Source organism: Dryobates pubescens, chromosome 5 (assembly GCF_014839835.1).
Source record: "Dryobates pubescens isolate bDryPub1 chromosome 5, bDryPub1.pri, whole genome shotgun sequence".
In the NCBI taxonomy this organism is placed as follows: Eukaryota; Metazoa; Chordata; class Aves; order Piciformes; family Picidae; genus Dryobates; species Dryobates pubescens.
In genome coordinates, this window is record NC_071616.1 from 21,607,479 (window position 1) to 21,625,180 (window position 17,702).

Genomic DNA, 17,702 nt, shown 5'->3' on the forward strand with positions numbered 1-17,702 from the left:
TCCATTGCAAGCTGTGACAGCCAAATATGCTAAAAACACAGTGACATCCTTTCTGCTCTGTTCTTATCTGCTGTGCCAAAGACATGGTGAGGGTTGCATGTCCATTCATAGTACAAGCTGCTGAATATAGCCCACAAATTTTGAGGATCTGAAACCAAATGCCAGCTGAGCTGCATTTTTTTTCTTAGAAATATTCTCTCAAGATGTTTGTCTATTCTAGCCCTGTTATGTGAGATAAATAAAACCTGTAGGAGGCAGACTCCCAAGTCAGAACATCCTCCCTGACTCTCAGGAGAGACTCTAACCTGATGTGACAATATATTCCACTTTGCCTCCTTTTAATTCTTTCAGTGAGTATAAGGTCAAAATTACACAAGCCATTTCAGATTCAGTAGGGCATTCACTGTCTGTCCAGTAACACTTCCCAAATATACATTTGCTCTACCCATGGTGACACCAAAATAACTGTGGTGCCAGCATGGACTGAAAAAGAATCTGATTCATCTGGCTCCATCAAAGAGTTCCCTGCCAGCACTGTGAATCAGGCTCAGTAAACCACATCCCTCTGGCTTCTTTCTCTTCTTCCCTCCCTCCAGAGTCATCTCATTCCCTCTAGAGTTTTTATTTTTGGTTATTAGTTTCACACTTCTATTTCCGATGGGTATGCACAGGACCTTTGGTGACATATGAGCACCAAGTGGAAAAGAAACATCAGCATGACAGAGACCCAGAGGAAACAGGGTTTCTTTGTGCACTATGCAATAAAGCTTATTGCTGTTCTCCATTGAACTGCGAGAGAGGAGGATGGTATGTACCCATTAGAGGCACAGTACATTGTGTTTGCCACAGTTTCTGATTCATGCCAGGAATGGACATACACTAGGAGCAAACCAAAATCAGCTGAAAAATGTTGACTTTCCTCTATTGCTGCATTTCAAAAATTCAAGGAAGAGGAAGAATTAAAAGAGCTCTCAAGTCATCTTTAGTGGAGTGCTCCTTCCTGAGATTTTGGACTTATGATGCATTTGCCCAGCGGTCTGCACTATCTGTTCTGCCCAAGGCAGTCCAGCTGCACCAGCCTCTGTTTCAGGGCCCTTGTTTCTGTGTAAAGCAAAGTCCAGGGAGAGACCCCACCAGTGAGGGCCTCATTGGCTTCTGTGGTTGCTGCTCACTCTGGTGAGGGCTGCTGCTGGAGACAAATAGACACCCTCGGTTTGATGCAAGGACTTGCTGCTAAGACAAACAGACAAATAAACAGCCAGGCTGGACTTGTTCACACAGAGAAGTGGCTGCAAAAGAAGCCTGGATCCCAACTTGCAGCACATATAGAATAGCATAGCATAGCATAGCATAGCATAGCATAGCATAGAATAAACCAGGTTGGAAGAGACCCTCAAGATCATCGTGTCCAACCTATCATCCAACACCACCTAATCAACTAAACCATGCAAATATGCAAATATGGTCATGCTGTACCTATCTTGTACAGGTGGACCTTGCATTTCCTGGGAGCACAGTGCTGGGCAGTCACAGTGCTTGTCCCAGTCACAGTTGTGTCCCCAGTGTGCCTTTTCCAGAGAATCTGCCTGTGCAGCTGGCACAAGTAACCTGAATCTGTGAGGAGCTTGTTGCTCCATCATTTGACAGTGGGATATTCCCATGCAGTTTTGGTGGGCAGTGCAGTTGCAGGAGGGTGATTTTCACCCTAGTCTTACTTAGAGTATAACTTCGGGGGTTGATGTGGCAGTGAGGAGGTGCAGGAGAAAGGATAATAAGGAGCTTGTAAGGTCAGTGTTGCTATCAAAGAAAAGGCACATAGAGAGATGGTATTCTGTGCAAAGCAGCTTCCTCCACTCTGGCCAGCCTGTGCTACAGCCCACTCATCCTAGGAAACACTGAAGATACAGTCATCTCTCAAGGATACATCCCTGCCTTTATGTCAACACAGACAATTGTATTCACAGAATTGCATTCAGTTATGAAACACAGATGGCAAGATCCTGATTTTTCAAGGCTTAACCCTATGTGCTTACTGGCAGTAGATACTACTAAACAGTAGTTATCTGTGAACCAAAACTTGCTGGTGTAACATCTTCCTTTCCCATGGAAATATCTCTGGAGCCATAAGGTTAACAAAAATGCAACCTTTCATTCTTAATTCTCCATTAGTTTGTTCCTCTGCTAACCCTGCTAGTCTACATGTCTGCACAGAGCCTCACCGTACAGACAGCAGCCAACTCTGAGGTTAGAGTAATTAGTCCTGGTGAGGCTTGCAAGGTTTTCTTAAGCACAATTGCACCATCAGATTTTTATCAGTTTGAGTTCCTCTGTCAGAACAGGCTGGGGGAAAAAAATCTGTCTAGTTCTTAAAATGACTGTGGGAGAAATATTGGTAAATTTATGTTCATAAAATAATTATAAATTACAGCATGCACCCTTGTATCTGCATTTAATGCTGCATTCATACAATACAGGAGACAAGAAACATAACTGCTCCATCTGTCCCTCAGCACCACAGGTCTTTCCATCCCACCTCAGCACAAACGTTTTCCAAGGAAACACAGAGATGGGACAGATGGATGGGCCAGCAGATTAGCCCAGTGTGGGAGCATGATGCACACCTATGGACCAAGGAGAGAAAAGGACACGGCACTATTACCTTCACCTTTTTTTATTTATGGCATAGAAGGCAGATGCACTGCTTAATCTGGGAAGCTTTCCAGACTCACTATTATTTTTAAAGTTCATGACACACAGCATGAAGCAGAATCCTTTAAGTTAGATGTATGGCATCACACATTATTGAGGAGAGGTGCTGTGAATGTAGATGAATACATGGCAGATCAGGTTCCCCACACCTCTGTTTTTGAAGTCTGGCAGTACTAAAACAGTGCTCAGCTTGGACTGATGATCAATATCTGTAAATTCCATATGGTCTCAGCAAGAGGAAAAGTGATAGCCCCCAGTGAAGTCAATACTATATGAGGTGTTTTGTTCCAGACATTCATATTCAATTTTCCTCCGCTGTTATTTAATGAAACAAGAAAGGATTCTTCCATCAACCCTGAATTTGATACTACTGTGCCAAGGAAAAGATTCAGCACTTCTGAGGCACTCATTTCCCAGTGGGATCAGTGTTCTTATAAGATAAGGACAAGATATGTGGTCTATTCTGTTGACTCCTATCCCTGACTGTAAGCTAATGAAATCAGTGGAGGATTTACCACAAACCCAGGGTGGACCCTTTGAGAACATTGCTGCCTTCTTACTGCCTTACCCTGAAAATTATTACCCTTGTCTTTATTGGACTTCTATATTTAATTAATGGCGGAAAAGCATCTGGAGATGGTTGAAATAAGCAAATTATGCAACTCAACTCCATGTCTAATGATTAGTATCACCATTCCCAGCCAACAATCTCTCTTTGATATTGGGAACAACAGAGAGAAAGATGCTGACAATGGTGACATTGGTTTCGGCTGTAGGTGATGGAATGTAGACATCTCATCTTACAGATGATATTACACCAGCAGATTTACTCTAGATTCACACTAGTGTAACTGGAAGAAGTAGTCGGACCACAAAAGGCTTTAGTAAGTGGAGGTTAAAACAATGATGAGGGAAACAAAAATTATTTTTAAAAAAAGTATGGAAAATGATTTAAAAGGTGAGTTTCAGCAGCAAAGTATGAAGCCACTGAATCTCAAGCTGCTGTGAAGTATTGGCCAAATAGTCAGAGTTTTTGAGCCATCAACAGCTGTTCTCTGTATTACAGAAAAGGTCCAACAACCTGGTGAGAAGAGAGAAGCAGGGTTGGGCTCTAAACCCTACACGGATGTAGAGGAGCAGGGCATATATGAGACTTGGAAAGCCATGCAGACCCTGTCTCACCAGAAGGGCAGCAGTAGCAATAAAGAGATGAGGAAGAAAACAGCCTAAAAAGTTTTGCTATGAATGATCATTAAATTATGTCAAGCAACCTATAAATAATCTCAGAGAGAAGTTAAAAAACAAAACTTCTGTTCTCTCCCTCCCTTCCCTTTTGTGTCCTCTTGATCCAGAATGACTTTAGCAAAACATCACAAGAATAGTTGGGCTCCAGCTAATTCAGTCTAAGGCTTACTTACCTCCTCCCAACCCTTTGCTTGACTTCTGCCATGCTTATCTCTATACTTTGATCTCTGTCCTGTGCCACAGCAGGTGTGAGTAAGGAAAGGAGAGATGTTACCCTTTGGTAAGCAGAACATGACTGGTGTGAGGGGAAGCACAGTGCCTTTGCTTGGGCACCGAAGTTGGCAAGCTGTGGAAAAGCTACTATTTGGATGACAATATCCTGATTTCCAAAGGGAAAAAATCATAAAGGAGAATATGCTCCTCAGCACCATCAGTCCCTCAATTTAACTGAACTTTAGCAAAATATTTGCTGGGTTAGGTAATAGAGATGGATTACAACAGCCTGCCACATGGCTGAAAACTAGTTAACCCCTGGACAGACTGCCCTGTGATAGGTATAAGTGAAGCAAAATCATGGTTTTGTAAGAATAGTTCAGCTCAAACCTCTAAAATACAGCTTGAGGGTCCATCTGATAGAACTACTCCAAAGATCCCAGGCCACTTTTCCCCCTGATTTTCTTGGTTATGCACAGCCTTTCTGCCTTCCTCCTCCTGAGCACTCAGAACGATTCCTCCCATTCTCCAGGTGCCTCTTTCTCAGGCTTGTAACCCTATTTGGCACGTTGGAGATTTTTCCTCTCTTTATGTCCCAGCCACCCCTCCTGCAACTGCAGGAGCTGTTACCTACAACAACAGTGATCTGTGCCAGGACTAGGAGCAAAAATGCACCCTGACTGCAGGGCACTGCAGAAGCCAAAGCAGGAACCCTGCTACAGTCATGAACAAAAGCCACTGTGTTTTCTCTGATGTTATGTGAATCAGCTGGATGAATCTGTCATGGGCAGAGTAGCACCTTCATTTTTCAGCATTGCTACAGCCTAGGTTTAATGTTTCTCTACATTTGTTCAGCTATTATTTGGGCAGCATTTAGAACTTGGAGAAGCTGAGTATTGTAGCTAATTAACTGAGCCAGAAAGACACAAAGAACATTTGAAACAGAACAGAAAACAAACAAAGTCTTGGAGAGTATTCAAAGGCAAGGCAGACAAGCTGCAATTTGCCACTCAAATCACAGAGAAGCTCATGACGGCTTGGGAAGACCTACCTGTGAAGAGCTCACATGTTGCGAGGCGGGGTTTGGAGCTAAAGCTGTCCTACCCACCCCACCCTGGAACCTAGGCCCATGAACGACCCAAAGCACCTCATTCATTATAGCAGGGACAGCTGTCAGCCAAGAGACTGGGAGCAGGACTGGGACTGGGACCTGCCCACGGCTTCCAGGTAGGAGCTTGGTTCTTGCAGTACACCTCTTTGCCTTGCTTTGCTTTGTGCTGTCTTGCAGATGTGCAGGAGGACAGGTGTGCGGTGCCCTCAAGAAAATGTAGTTTCTTGCTTTGCTGAGCACACTCCACATCAAGAGGTTCTACTTGTGTTAGGTCTCCTCTCTCCTTTCCCCAGCTGCTGGGGTTTGAAAATCTTGTTGGATGTGTGCTGAGGTGATAAACTGGTTTTATTTCCCTTCTTCTGATATTGCTGTCAGGGCAAACAGAAGAAAGTAGGATACCCCCTTCCCTGACAGAGAAACCTATGTGCTGCTGCAGCAGCTTATGCATTTGCTTTCTTTCCAAATGCCTGCAAAATAGAAAGTGGCAAGGAGCTTCTTGAAATGGTTATGAATTCATTGAACTTAACTGGCACCCACCCAAGCCCCCATATGGGAGAAGAGGCGCTTTTTCTAAGCCCTTCCCACATTCTTGTGCAAATAGAAGGGATGAATGATCACCATTCCTAATGCCAGACAGTTTTCTGGGCCAAATTCACACATGAGTCTAAGAAATCTAAGGAGAACTGAAACTGGTGTAGCTCTCCCTTCCACTTCTTGGAAGGGAGAAATAACTCTATTTCATGTGTTCAAATCCTTCTGGGATTGCTTAGACTGACTTTGAGTAATTATTTTCATCCTTCAATTAAATAGGCCAAATGTGTAAGCTGGATCTAGTTTGCTGAGATCTTATTTTACACCATATTTTATCCCTCTGGCATATACATTACACAGAAGCATATTGGATTTAAGTATTTTTTTCAGAATAAAAATCAGTCTTTACTTGAAGGTGTCAATTTTCTAGTAATTCTTGAAGCTCTATTTTGTATGGATACTTCAAAGGATCATGAAAGAGCTCTAAACCAGGCATCTACCCATGCCAGCTGTCTGACACACTTCCACACTTAGAGCGTATGCAGGTTTCTCAGTCTAGAGGTTAGCTGTTGTTTTACATCCTTATTTCTACCAGCTATCCTTCACTGCTTGTGATCACAGATGAGATGTGCATTTTCATAAATGGGCCTAAACCTGTGGCATATCCATATTTTCTGATTAAATAGAGAATGGCACTGATTGACATTGAAGACAAAAGGATACAAAGGCTGTGGGACCCCAGGAAAGAGCAGCAACTTTGCAATCAGCTTTTAGTGTCCTTGTTAGATACCAGTAGGTATAGGAGAAAGATTGGATTTTCAGTATATCATGCTATGGGAATCCCTGAGCCTGTCTTGTGTGGGGTGGCCCAGTGTTTGTGTTATGAAACACTTAATGTGTTCCATTGGTTACCAGGTCAGGGTAAACAGGTGCAGTCAAAATTAAAAACAATAGTTTGGTGTGCACCACCTTTCTGTTGGCAAAGTGCTGCTTAAAATCTTAAATCTTTCATGACTGAAAATTATTTGCTGAGCAACCAGAGATTTCCAGGCTTTCCAGGGAAGTAACAATAGTTTTGAAATCTCTATCAGTGGGCCCTCCTTATATTGGCCTTTCTCAGCTTTTGCTGTGTTTGTTTCAGGCCTAAAATGGGAATTGTGGTGTTTGGCATCTTGGAGACACTTTGGCTTAAGAAATCTTAGTGTGCAGTTTCTACATCTACTATTAATAGAAGCTCAGACTCTTCCTCTAGGTTCTTCTCTATAAACTTGTGTGCTAGAGGATTTGTGAAATGCAGTTGTAATAGGGAAAAAAATGCACAAAATCAAATTCTTGCTACGCGCCTGAGAGGAATGTTTCCCACCAGACACATCTCTTCAAGACTCCCTTCTTCCTTGCTCCACACAACAAATTCCACCTTCTTCTGCATTGTTAGCATCTGCTTCCAAAAGCTCAGGAGTTTTCCACCATGCTTCTTGTCCAGTTCAGGTGAAGATATGCTCTCCTTGGCCAAGCCTTGACTTGGTTCAACCTGTACTTGAGCCTAATCCTTCCAGCAGGTATGGCAGTAATCCCTGTCATAGCTTTTGTCTGGTGTCTCCTCCCTCCAGCTCAACAATCTGTAGGGCTGGTGCCAAGCAGTGGCTGGTATGCTGTGAACCTCCCTCCTGCCCTAAGAGATGGGTGTTCCCAGCGGGTACATGTTCCATCCAGAAACAGTACGTTTTAAGGGGGGGACAAACAAGGCCACTGAGCTAAGTTAGGTAGTTAAGTAAAATCTTGCAGTGGTTGGGAATGAAGGGCAGCTTTAGGCTCCCATCTCAGATTTGCTTTATAAAAAGCACACACCCAATGGTCTCACCATCCTGGCTCTGGCACTGTTCTCTTGCTCTCTCTATTGACGGGTCAGTGTGGTCTTCATAAAGTGATTATTTCTTAAATTTCATGGGTGGTCTTTCTGACAAGTCTTTAGGTAACATCTAGCAGGATGACTTTTTCCTCTTTGCAGATCACTAGACTGTGGTGGGCTGCTGATTCCCAAATCTGTTCTAGTTTGTAGGCACCCCAAAGGCTGTTCTGTAGTCCTGCTCTGTTATAACTTGTTCCCTTCTTAGAAGTTCCCCCAGATTTAAAAAACAAAACAAAACCAAACAAAACAAAAAGTGTGAACTAAGAAAATGAAAGATTAATGCTGTACCTGAAACTAATTTCTTTCCCAAGCTGTCTGTGGTAGGTTGAGAGAGGGCTTAGCTCTCCCTCCTCCACAGAGTAAGAAACCACAGCTAACTCAGTCGAAGAGCAAAAGCTATATATTTACAAGCATATATGGAAAGCAGGTTATATATAACACAATATATACAGGTATTTACAATATATACACAGAAATACACAGCAAAGACAAATAACACAACAAAAATCCCTCCCTCAGGGAGGGATCCCCTCTTTGGAACCCCCTCTCTCCCCCCCTTACCTCCCTTTTTCCCCAAAAAGGGGTTAGAGAGAGAGAAAGGCAAGTTACTAAGGAAAAGAGTTGTTAGCAAGCTTCAAAAGCCCATGCAGGATTAGTGTTTGCTTATCTGAAGGCCAAGTCCAGCAGTTCGCAGAAGAAGCAAGCAGGGAGAACAGGCTGAAACACCCAAACTCCCCCAACTCCCAAACCGAACTGAACTGAGGAAAAAATTTTCCAACCGCTTCACAATCTAAAGCTGAATTTTTGTTTATCAACCAATGAAATTCGTTTAGAATATCAGAATGTTTTGGTTCTAGTACCAAAAACATTAGCCAGTGTGTTCCAGCAGTGTTTGTTCTTAAAGGCACAGCCTCAAACGACCACAGTCCACCCCTTTCTAAACAATTTCATTGGCTGTTCGTACTGTCCATCCAATCCAGAACAATATTTACAGTTCGTAAGTTAAGTTCATCGTCCATTCCGGCTATACTCAGATGTAGATGATTCAGAAGTCCAAGAAAATCCAAAATCAAGAAAATGGAAAACAGTTTGTCTCTCCGCAGACGAAGCGAAGAAAAAGGGAAACAGGGACTCAGGGACTCTCAGTTGACTCAGGGCTCTCAGGGTTCTCAGGGTTCGTGCACCGTAGATTTCCTCAGGGACTCTTTCCTTTGGACGCGCTGTAGCTGTACAACATTCTGAAATTAAACTCTCTCAGCTAAAGTTAAATCTCTTTGTGGAATACACTGAATTTCACCATTCTCTTGCATTACCCAATAAGTGTGACCCGGACCTTCTGCTGAAACCACCCCTCGGACAGGTTTAGCCTCTCCTGAGGGCGAAAATACCCAAACAGTTTTACCTAACAGATTCTTTTCCCTAACAACAGGAACTCTATCACCTTCTACTTTCTGTAGCAGATCAGAATGTGCAGGTCCAGCTCGGTTCACTGAACCTCTACTGTTCACCAGCCAGGTTGCTTGTGCTAAATGTTTCTCCCAGTTTTTCAAAGATCCACCTCCCATGGCTTTGAGAGTGGTCTTCAACAAACCGTTGTAGCGTTCAATCTTCCCTGCAGCTGGTGCATAGTAAGGAATATGGAAAATCCACTCAATACCGTGCTCTTTTGCCCAGCTCTTTACAAGGTTGTTCTTGAAGTGAGTTCCGTTGTCTGACTCAATCCTCTCTGGAGTTCCGTGTCTCCACAGGATCTGTCTCTCCAGACCGAGAATGGTGTTGCGTGCAGTTGCATGTGGGACTGCGTAAGTTTCCAGCCATCCAGTGTTTGCCTCTACCATAGTAAGCACGTACTGCTTACCAGAACGAGAACGTGGTAGAGTGATGTAGTCAATCTGCCAAGCTTCACCATACCTGTATTTGGACCATCTGTCACCATACCACAAGGGCTTAATTCTCTTTGCCTGCTTAATAGCAGCACAAATGTCACAGTCATGGATGACTTGTGTGATGGCATCCATGGAAATGTCTATGGATCTGTCACGAGCCCATTGGTATGTTGCATCTCTGCCTTGATGTCCTGACGAATCGTGAGCCCACCGAGCTAAGAATATCTCACCTCGGTGTTTCCAGTCGAGATCAAGTTCAGAGTCCTTGTCTACTTGAGAAACTCTTGCAGCTAGATCTGCCTGATGGTTGTGCTGCTGTTCCTCAGTAGCTTTGCTCTTGGGAATGTGAGCATCAATGTGTCTCACTTTCACTGGAATTCTCTCGATTCGATCAGCAATGTCTTGCCACAGTTCAGCCGCCCAGATGGGTTTTCCTTTCCTCTGCCAGCCATTCTTTTTCCAGTTCTTTAGCCAACCCCATAGAGCATTGGCTACCATCCATGAGTCGGTGTAGAGATAAAGCTTTGGCCATCTCTCACGTTCAGCCACGTCGAGAGCTAGCTGGACAGCTTTTACCTCTGCAAACTGACTGGATTCTCCTTCTCCATCCTTCGCCTCTGCAACTCGGCGTGTTGGACTCCACACTGCAGACTTCCACCTTCGCTTGTTCCCGACGAGACGACAGGAACCGTCTGTGAACAAAGCATATTTCTTTTCATCATCAGAAAGGTCATTGTAAGGAGGAGCTTCCTCAGCACGAGTTACTCTCTCCTCTGGAGGTTTAGCACAGTTGGTATCTTCAGGCCAACTTGAGATCACCTCCACCAGACCAGGTCTTTCAAGATTTCCCATTCGAGCTCTCTGTGTTATCAGGGCCATCCACTTAGACCAGGTGGAATCTGTGGCATGATGTGGTGTGGAACCTTTGCCTTTGAACATCCAATTCAAAACTGGCAATCTGGGAGCTAAGAGAAGTTGTGACTCAGTTCCAATTACTTCAGAAGCTGCTTTCACTCCTTCATAGGCAGCTAGAATCTCTTTCTCTGTTGGAGTGTAATTAGCCTCTGAACCTCTGTAACCTCGACTCCAGAAACCAAGAGGTCGTCCACGTGTCTCACCTGGAGCTTTTTGCCACAAGCACCAGGTTGGACCATTGTCACCTGCAGCCGTGTACAAAATGTTCTTAATGTCTGGACCATCTCGCACAGGTCCCAGACCCACTGCTTGGACTACTTCTTGCTTTATCTGGTCAAAGGCTGCTTGTTGTTCAGGTCCCCAGTGGAAACTGTTCCTCTTTCGAGTCACATCATACAGAGGTTTCACAATCTGACTGTATCCAGGAATGTGTAGTCTCCAAAATCCCACTATCCCCAAGAAACGTAGAGTTTCTTGCTTGTTCGTGGGATTTGCCATGGTAGAGACTCTATTTACCACATCCACTGGAATGTGTCGGCGTCCATCCTGCCACTGCACTCCCAGAAACTGGATCTCTGTGGTAGGACCTTTCACTTTGTCTCTCTTGATGGCAAAACCTGCATTCAGGAGAATGTCCATGATTTTGTTACCTTTTTCGAAGACTTCCTCAGCAGTTTTACCCCAGATGATGATATCATCGATGAACTGGATGTGTTCTGGAGCACCACCTTCCTCCAGAGCATCATGGATTACTGCATGACAGATGCTGGAGCTGTGGATCCAGCCCATTGGCAGTCTGTTGAAAGTGTACTGGATTCCTCTCCAGGTGAAAGCAAACTGAGGCCTGCATTCCTCTGCTATGGGAATAGAGAAGAAGGCATTAGCAATGTCTATGGTAGCATACCATTTGGCCTCTTTGGATTCCAGCTCATACTGGAGTTCCATCATGTCTGGTACTGCTGCACTCATAGGCGGAGTTACTTCATTCAGGGCTCGGTAGTCCACTGTCAGACGCCAGTCTCCATTCGGCTTTCGCACAGGCCACACTGGACTGTTGAAAGGTGAATGAGTTTTGCTGATGACTTTCTGACTCTCCAACTGACGAATCAGATTCTGAATGGGCAACAAAGAGTCACGGTTGGTTCTGTATTGTCTGTGATGCACAGTCCGAGAAGCAACCGGCAACTTAATGTCCTGAATCTTGTGTTGTCCCACAACTGCAGATTCATCAGAAAGCTCAGGTCTAGCAGACAGCTTCAGTTTTTGTCCATCAATTTCTACAGAAGCTACTCCAAAAGCCCATTTGTAACCTTTAGGGTCTTTGAAACGCCCTTCTCTCAGAAAATCAATTCCCAAAATACAAGGTGCATCAGGTCCGGTCACAACTGTATGCTTTTTCCATTGTTTACCAGTTAAGCTTATATTAACCTCCACTTTACTTAACTCTTGAGATCCACCAGTGACTCCCAGAATAGTTATGGACTCTGATCCCTGATAATTTGATGGCAATATGGTGCACTGAGCTCCTGTGTCAACCAAGGCCCTGTACTTCTGAAAGTGTGAAGTGCCAGGCCACTGGATGTACACATCCCAATAGATTCTGTTATCTGTATTACCCCTCTCCTCCCCCTGGCGGGAGGCAGGGCACCCCTAGTTATGGGGAACATGTCCACAGGTGCAACGAGCACACTGTGCAGTGTTAGAACTGGAGCCACTGTTGGAGCTACTAGAGTTGTCCTGGGGAACTGTAGAAGTAACAGCTACCCTTCTGGTATTGCTACCTCGGGTTCTGCCACTTTGCAGTTCTCTCAGTCTCCTGAAAAGATTAGAAGTTGGTTGACCATCCCACCTGTTCATGTTCTCACCAAACTGATCACGCAGGGTAATCCAAATAGTCCTACGTGACTGCCTTGGTGGTCTGTTTTGGTTTGATCTGTTTTGGAATGACCTCCTTGGAGGATGTCTATTCCTCACAGATGAAACCTGTACCCACCTGGAGGAAGAATTGGAATCATCTCTTTGTGCCAATTGGGAGATGGTGTTTTTAAATTCATCCTTCAGCTCTTTCATGCAATTCTCCAGTTTTCCAGACAGAGTTTCAATGGCTGAAACCAAAGAAACACGTGTCATGCTATCATCCAATTGTCTCAATTGATCAGTGAATTGGCCAACCGTAAGAGGAGCTCCACCATAATTTCTTGCTACAATTCTGCTTGCCAGAATGTTTGCATAATTGGAAGGAGCAAGCTTGATGAGCTTTTTAGTAAGACCATTTCCTACAGGAACATCATCAGGATTCAGAGATTCATGTTCACCATAGAGTACCTCTCTAACAGCAAATTCTCTCAGACGCTTGATTCCCTCATCTATGGTAGTCCAGGGCTTAGGATTCCATGGAAGATCATCTCGGGAAGGGTATCTCATGAGAACCGCCATTAGAAGGCGTATCCACAGATTAACCTTACCGAGAGCCTTGCCTAGATGTCTATCTATTCCATTATCCTTTGAGAGAGTTCCTAGCTGGGCTGCTGACTTGTCTCCAACCATTAGAGCTGGAGCACCTGTATCATAACATCTACCAAGCCAAGCGAGAACTGGCTCCTTATCTGCTCTGAGATAGTCTTTTCTTACATTTCTAAGCTCCTCCCGGGGTGAAGAGCAGTCGGTTATGTCATCTTGTTCTTGCTCCTCTGCCTCCTGTTCCTCAACTTGTGGTCCCAACAACCTTTCTGTCACTCTCTCAAGGATCCCTTTAAGCTGAGAAGCACCACCACTAGCTGCTGTCCTACCAAGAGATGCATCTCGATCCTCTGATGATCTCAATAACTCAGCTATATTTTTAAGACAAATTTTTTCTTCCTCCCCAGCAGAAGAACCCTGCTGTGCATCCCCGTCAGCTCCTGAATCAGCTTTAGTCTTACCCTTCCTTGTTGTTAAAACTGCTACTTGCTTTACTGGAGCTGTGTTTGGGTTTCCAGCTGCCTTATTATCAGAAGCTGATAAGCTTTGAGACAGATTAGCTGCTTTGGAGGACGCTTCCGCTCCTGCCATGGAAGAAGGAGGAAATGACTTTGCCTCGTTAATGGTGGCTGCCTGGGACACGGGAGCCGCCATGTTTGGGGCAACTGCAGCCCCTGGCTGCTTGCCAGAATCATCACCATTGCTATTCAGAGCTGCCTTGCCGATTGACTTTTTAGCTTTATCTTTAACTGACACAGATTCTCCATTATCATCCTCACTGGATGTTCCTGAAACAGAGCTAGGGTGGCGTTTTCGTCTCTTAACCCTCCGTTTTATAACAAAACATGCCTTGGACACTTTTTTCTCCCGGTACAGTGCTACCAACAAATACACATTAATTATCATCATCAGCAGGACTACACACATCAAGAAAATCAGCTTTGGATCCCAGCCATCACTTAAAATTACCCTTTCACCGAGCGGAATCTTAAACTCTTTTATCTCAATAGGGAGTGTGCTAGATGTAACATTCCTGTACTTTTTAACATAAAAGAATTCCAGGCACTGATCATACAGAAGCCGAATCTTGTACTTAAACCACAAATATAATTTTTGCATTATATATTTACCTATCTTATCGATAATCATACCCAGGCAATACTTGTAGATCAATACACCAAAGACCGAGAAGAACAGACGCTCAAAAAGCCAAAACACCTTCATGTTTGCTCGTTCGACTTAAGCAAGCAATAAATCAAACTAATTTGTCAGCAAGCCCCGAGTTGGGCAGCCAATAAATGTGGTAGGTTGAGAGAGGGCTTAGCTCTCCCTCCTCCACAGAGTAAGAAACCACAGCTAACTCAGTCGAAGAGCAAAAGCTATATATTTACAAGCATATATGGAAAGCAGGTTATATATAACACAATATATACAGGTATTTACAATATATACACAGAAATACACAGCAAAGACAAATAACACAACAAAAATCCCTCCCTCAGGGAGGGATCCCCTCTTTGGAACCCCCTCTCTCCCCCCCTTACCTCCCTTTTTCCCCAAAAAGGGGTTAGAGAGAGAGAAAGGCAAGTTACTAAGGAAAAGAGTTGTTAGCAAGCTTCAAAAGCCCATGCAGGATTAGTGTTTGCTTATCTGAAGGCCAAGTCCAGCAGTTCGCAGAAGAAGCAAGCAGGGAGAACAGGCTGAAACACCCAAACTCCCCCAACTCCCAAACCGAACTGAACTGAGGAAAAAATTTTCCAACCGCTTCACAATCTAAAGCTGAATTTTTGTTTATCAACCAATGAAATTCGTTTAGAATATCAGAATGTTTTGGTTCTAGTACCAAAAACATTAGCCAGTGTGTTCCAGCAGTGTTTGTTCTTAAAGGCACAGCCTCAAACGACCACACTGTCTTTTAAGGTCTCACTATGGCTTCTCTTCTGTGCTGTTAACCAGGATCAATTCATCCTTGTCCTTGCTCCTCTGTATCACAATCTTTGGTCCTCCTCTCTGCAAGTTTACTTAAAAGTTAGGTGGGTGCTACAGAGTGCAAATAAATTTTCAAAGCTGTTGCCAGCATCTGCACTCTTCCTCCTTCCTCCAAATCAGTGCACAGTTAGACTTGCAGCTTGGTTGAGATGTAGACATTTGTGAGGCCATAAATAAACATTGTTCAAACCTGTCTTCAATACCCATGGGCACCTGGATTTGCTGATTTTGCACAAGGCTCATGCTGCTGTTTAAAAGTGAATCGATTGCCCTGTCTCATCTCTTCTTGGATAGCATGACTCATACCAGACACCTCCTCATGGGTTTCTAATACCTTTGTTATGGGGTGTGCACATACAACTTATTTTTGATGGTCTCAGAATTTGTAAGCTGTGGCCAGAGTTTGACAGAGACCACACACAGTATGATAACAAAACTGATTGATTGGGCATTTGGGATGTTTCACTCCATTCGTTTGCCAGTTTTGAAGTTTCAGGGTGTTGCTTGGGGACTTCTCCAAGGGCTTTTGGTTTTCTGTGATGCATGATCAGTTTAGAAATGAAAATTGTTAATAGGTCCTTCATTTCTCACTGAAGGATCTTTAAGGAAGGAATAGAGTAAAAAATCCAGGAAAGGAAATCTATCTGTCTTAGAGAATTTTATTTCTGGATATAAAATGTTTCATTTGCCTTTCTCTGCTGAAATTGTGCTGTTCAGCAGAGGGCTGAGAGAACCTTTCCAGCAAGGAGAGGATAGTTAGAAAAGGCAATCTACAGTGTTTCTGCTGGGATTTTTTTTTTTTTCCCAAAATGAACTACAGAAATAGTCTAAAGCAGGGAAAGAATAGTCTGGCCTAGGATTACAGCATTACAGATGTGTTTCCAGAAGTAGAGCTGAAAATGCTGAAACCAAGGCGAGCAGAAAGCTGCCCCTGAAGTGGTCTTGCTGGAAATATGGAGCACCCACTGCACATTGCTCAGTCCCTCCAGCTCCCTCCAGCAGCTCATCTGGAGGCAAGGTGCCAATATTCATGTACCATGGTACTGAACCTCTCAGATGAGAAAGACTCAGAAAAGAGTGAAAGAGAAACCTTCTGAACCCACTGCAATTGAGGATGAGAGGAGGAGAGAACACAAGAAAGTAAGATCAAATCTGGTTAATTGCTGTTGCTATGTTGTTGTTTTTATGTGTTAGGCAAAATCTGTTCTGCCATCTTATCCCCATGTTCACAGGGGCAGAACATAATTGCACCTCCCTCTGCCATCAGCAAGAGCTGATATGTACATGGAGAAACAGATCTGGTGAACAAAGTCTCACCCAGGGTGCATGCACCATTTTTAACCTAGCATTTTTCAGGACAGAGAGAAAGACAAATATTGTTGTTAATGAGCTAAATTATTAGCCCCTGTAGTTGTACTTCATTCTACAGAACTACAGACCTACACCCAGTGAGGCCCGTTTTCCACACAGCATGAATCACTTGCTCAGTTTTTGTGCTCACTAGTTTCACATTTTAATTTTCCATTCCTCTGGCTTTCTTCATGCAGATGAATAATGGACCATTTATAATACATCAACAATATCAGAGCTTACAGTTATGGCTTCAGTCTGCGTAATCCCTTCGGATGGTTTGCAGAGCACAAATGCCTGTCGTGCAAAGCCACATCCTATTTCTACAAAGAAAACAGAAGGGGATGCCAGCCTGGCAGCTTCTCCTCTCTGCCACTCGAAATAGCTCTCAGGAGCTGAGTCATGAAGTGGAGCCCGGAATAACGGGTGATTCCTTTAACCCAGGATAATAATCAGCTGTGCTAAGAATTGCAGATGCAATTGGGCTTTAGGCAGGTGTTTGTCATAAGACATAGAATTATAGAACTGTTGAGGTTGGAAAAGACCTTTGAGATTCATGCTGGACCATTCTGTTGATGTAGATAAATGCCTAGGTAAACTTCATTCACATTCAGCTAAAGAAAACTGTGTAGAGCTTTGTTCTGTTGTACCAGGGGCTGACCCTGCTCCTGCTGCATATAGCTGTGCCGACTCTTGTGGGTGATTGTGCAGAGGCAGAGACAACTGCAAAAACTGCATTGTGTGACCTGTGCTAGGTACTGACACATTCATTGTCCTTAGCTTTTATGGATACTGCTGGAGAGGGACTTTTTACAAGGGCCTGTGGTGACAAGACAAAGGGCAATGATTTTAAACTAGGGTAGATTTAGATTAGACATTTGGAATATGTTTTTTACTATGAGGGTGGGAAGACACCAGAACAAGTTGCCCAGAGAAGCTGTGGATGTCTCATCCCTGGAAGTGTTTAAGACAAGGCTGTATAAGACTTTGAGCAACCTGGTCTAGCAGGAGGTTGGAACTACATGGTCCCTTCCAATATGAGCATGTGACAGCCATTAAATGTAGTTCTTCTCCTCTATTTCCTTCTTATACCTTTTCCTCTGTCATGTATTTGTTGAATAATTGGAGAAAGAATAGTTTCCTGAAACCAGGACTTGGCGTTTGGAAATTTGTAGGGTCAGTGCTGCTTACCTGAGTCACTCTATGCATAGGACACAATAATCAGAAGAAGGTGATGAATCATATGCCTATTCACTGTGAAACGGGAAGCCTTCACAGAGCTGCTTGTGAGTTGTCACACGTGGTTGTTGGCTGAGTCACTGACATTACTCAGAACCATAAGTTGGGATGAGGCATGCAAGCCTGCCTGGGCAGAATCCTGCAA

At 43.9% G+C, this 17,702-nt stretch overlaps 1 protein-coding gene across 1 annotated transcript in view; it reads left to right on the forward strand.

Moving 5' to 3' along the window:
* Positions 1 to 5,296: 5,296 nt before the first annotated feature.
* Positions 5,297 to 17,702, forward strand: part of AHNAK2 (AHNAK nucleoprotein 2) — a 69,628-nt gene continuing 57,222 nt past the window's right edge. The window contains exon 1 of the mRNA XM_009903811.2: positions 5,297 to 5,394. Coding sequence (XP_009902113.2) covers positions 5,297 to 5,394 — 98 coding nt within the window. The remainder of the gene's footprint in view (positions 5,395 to 17,702) is intronic.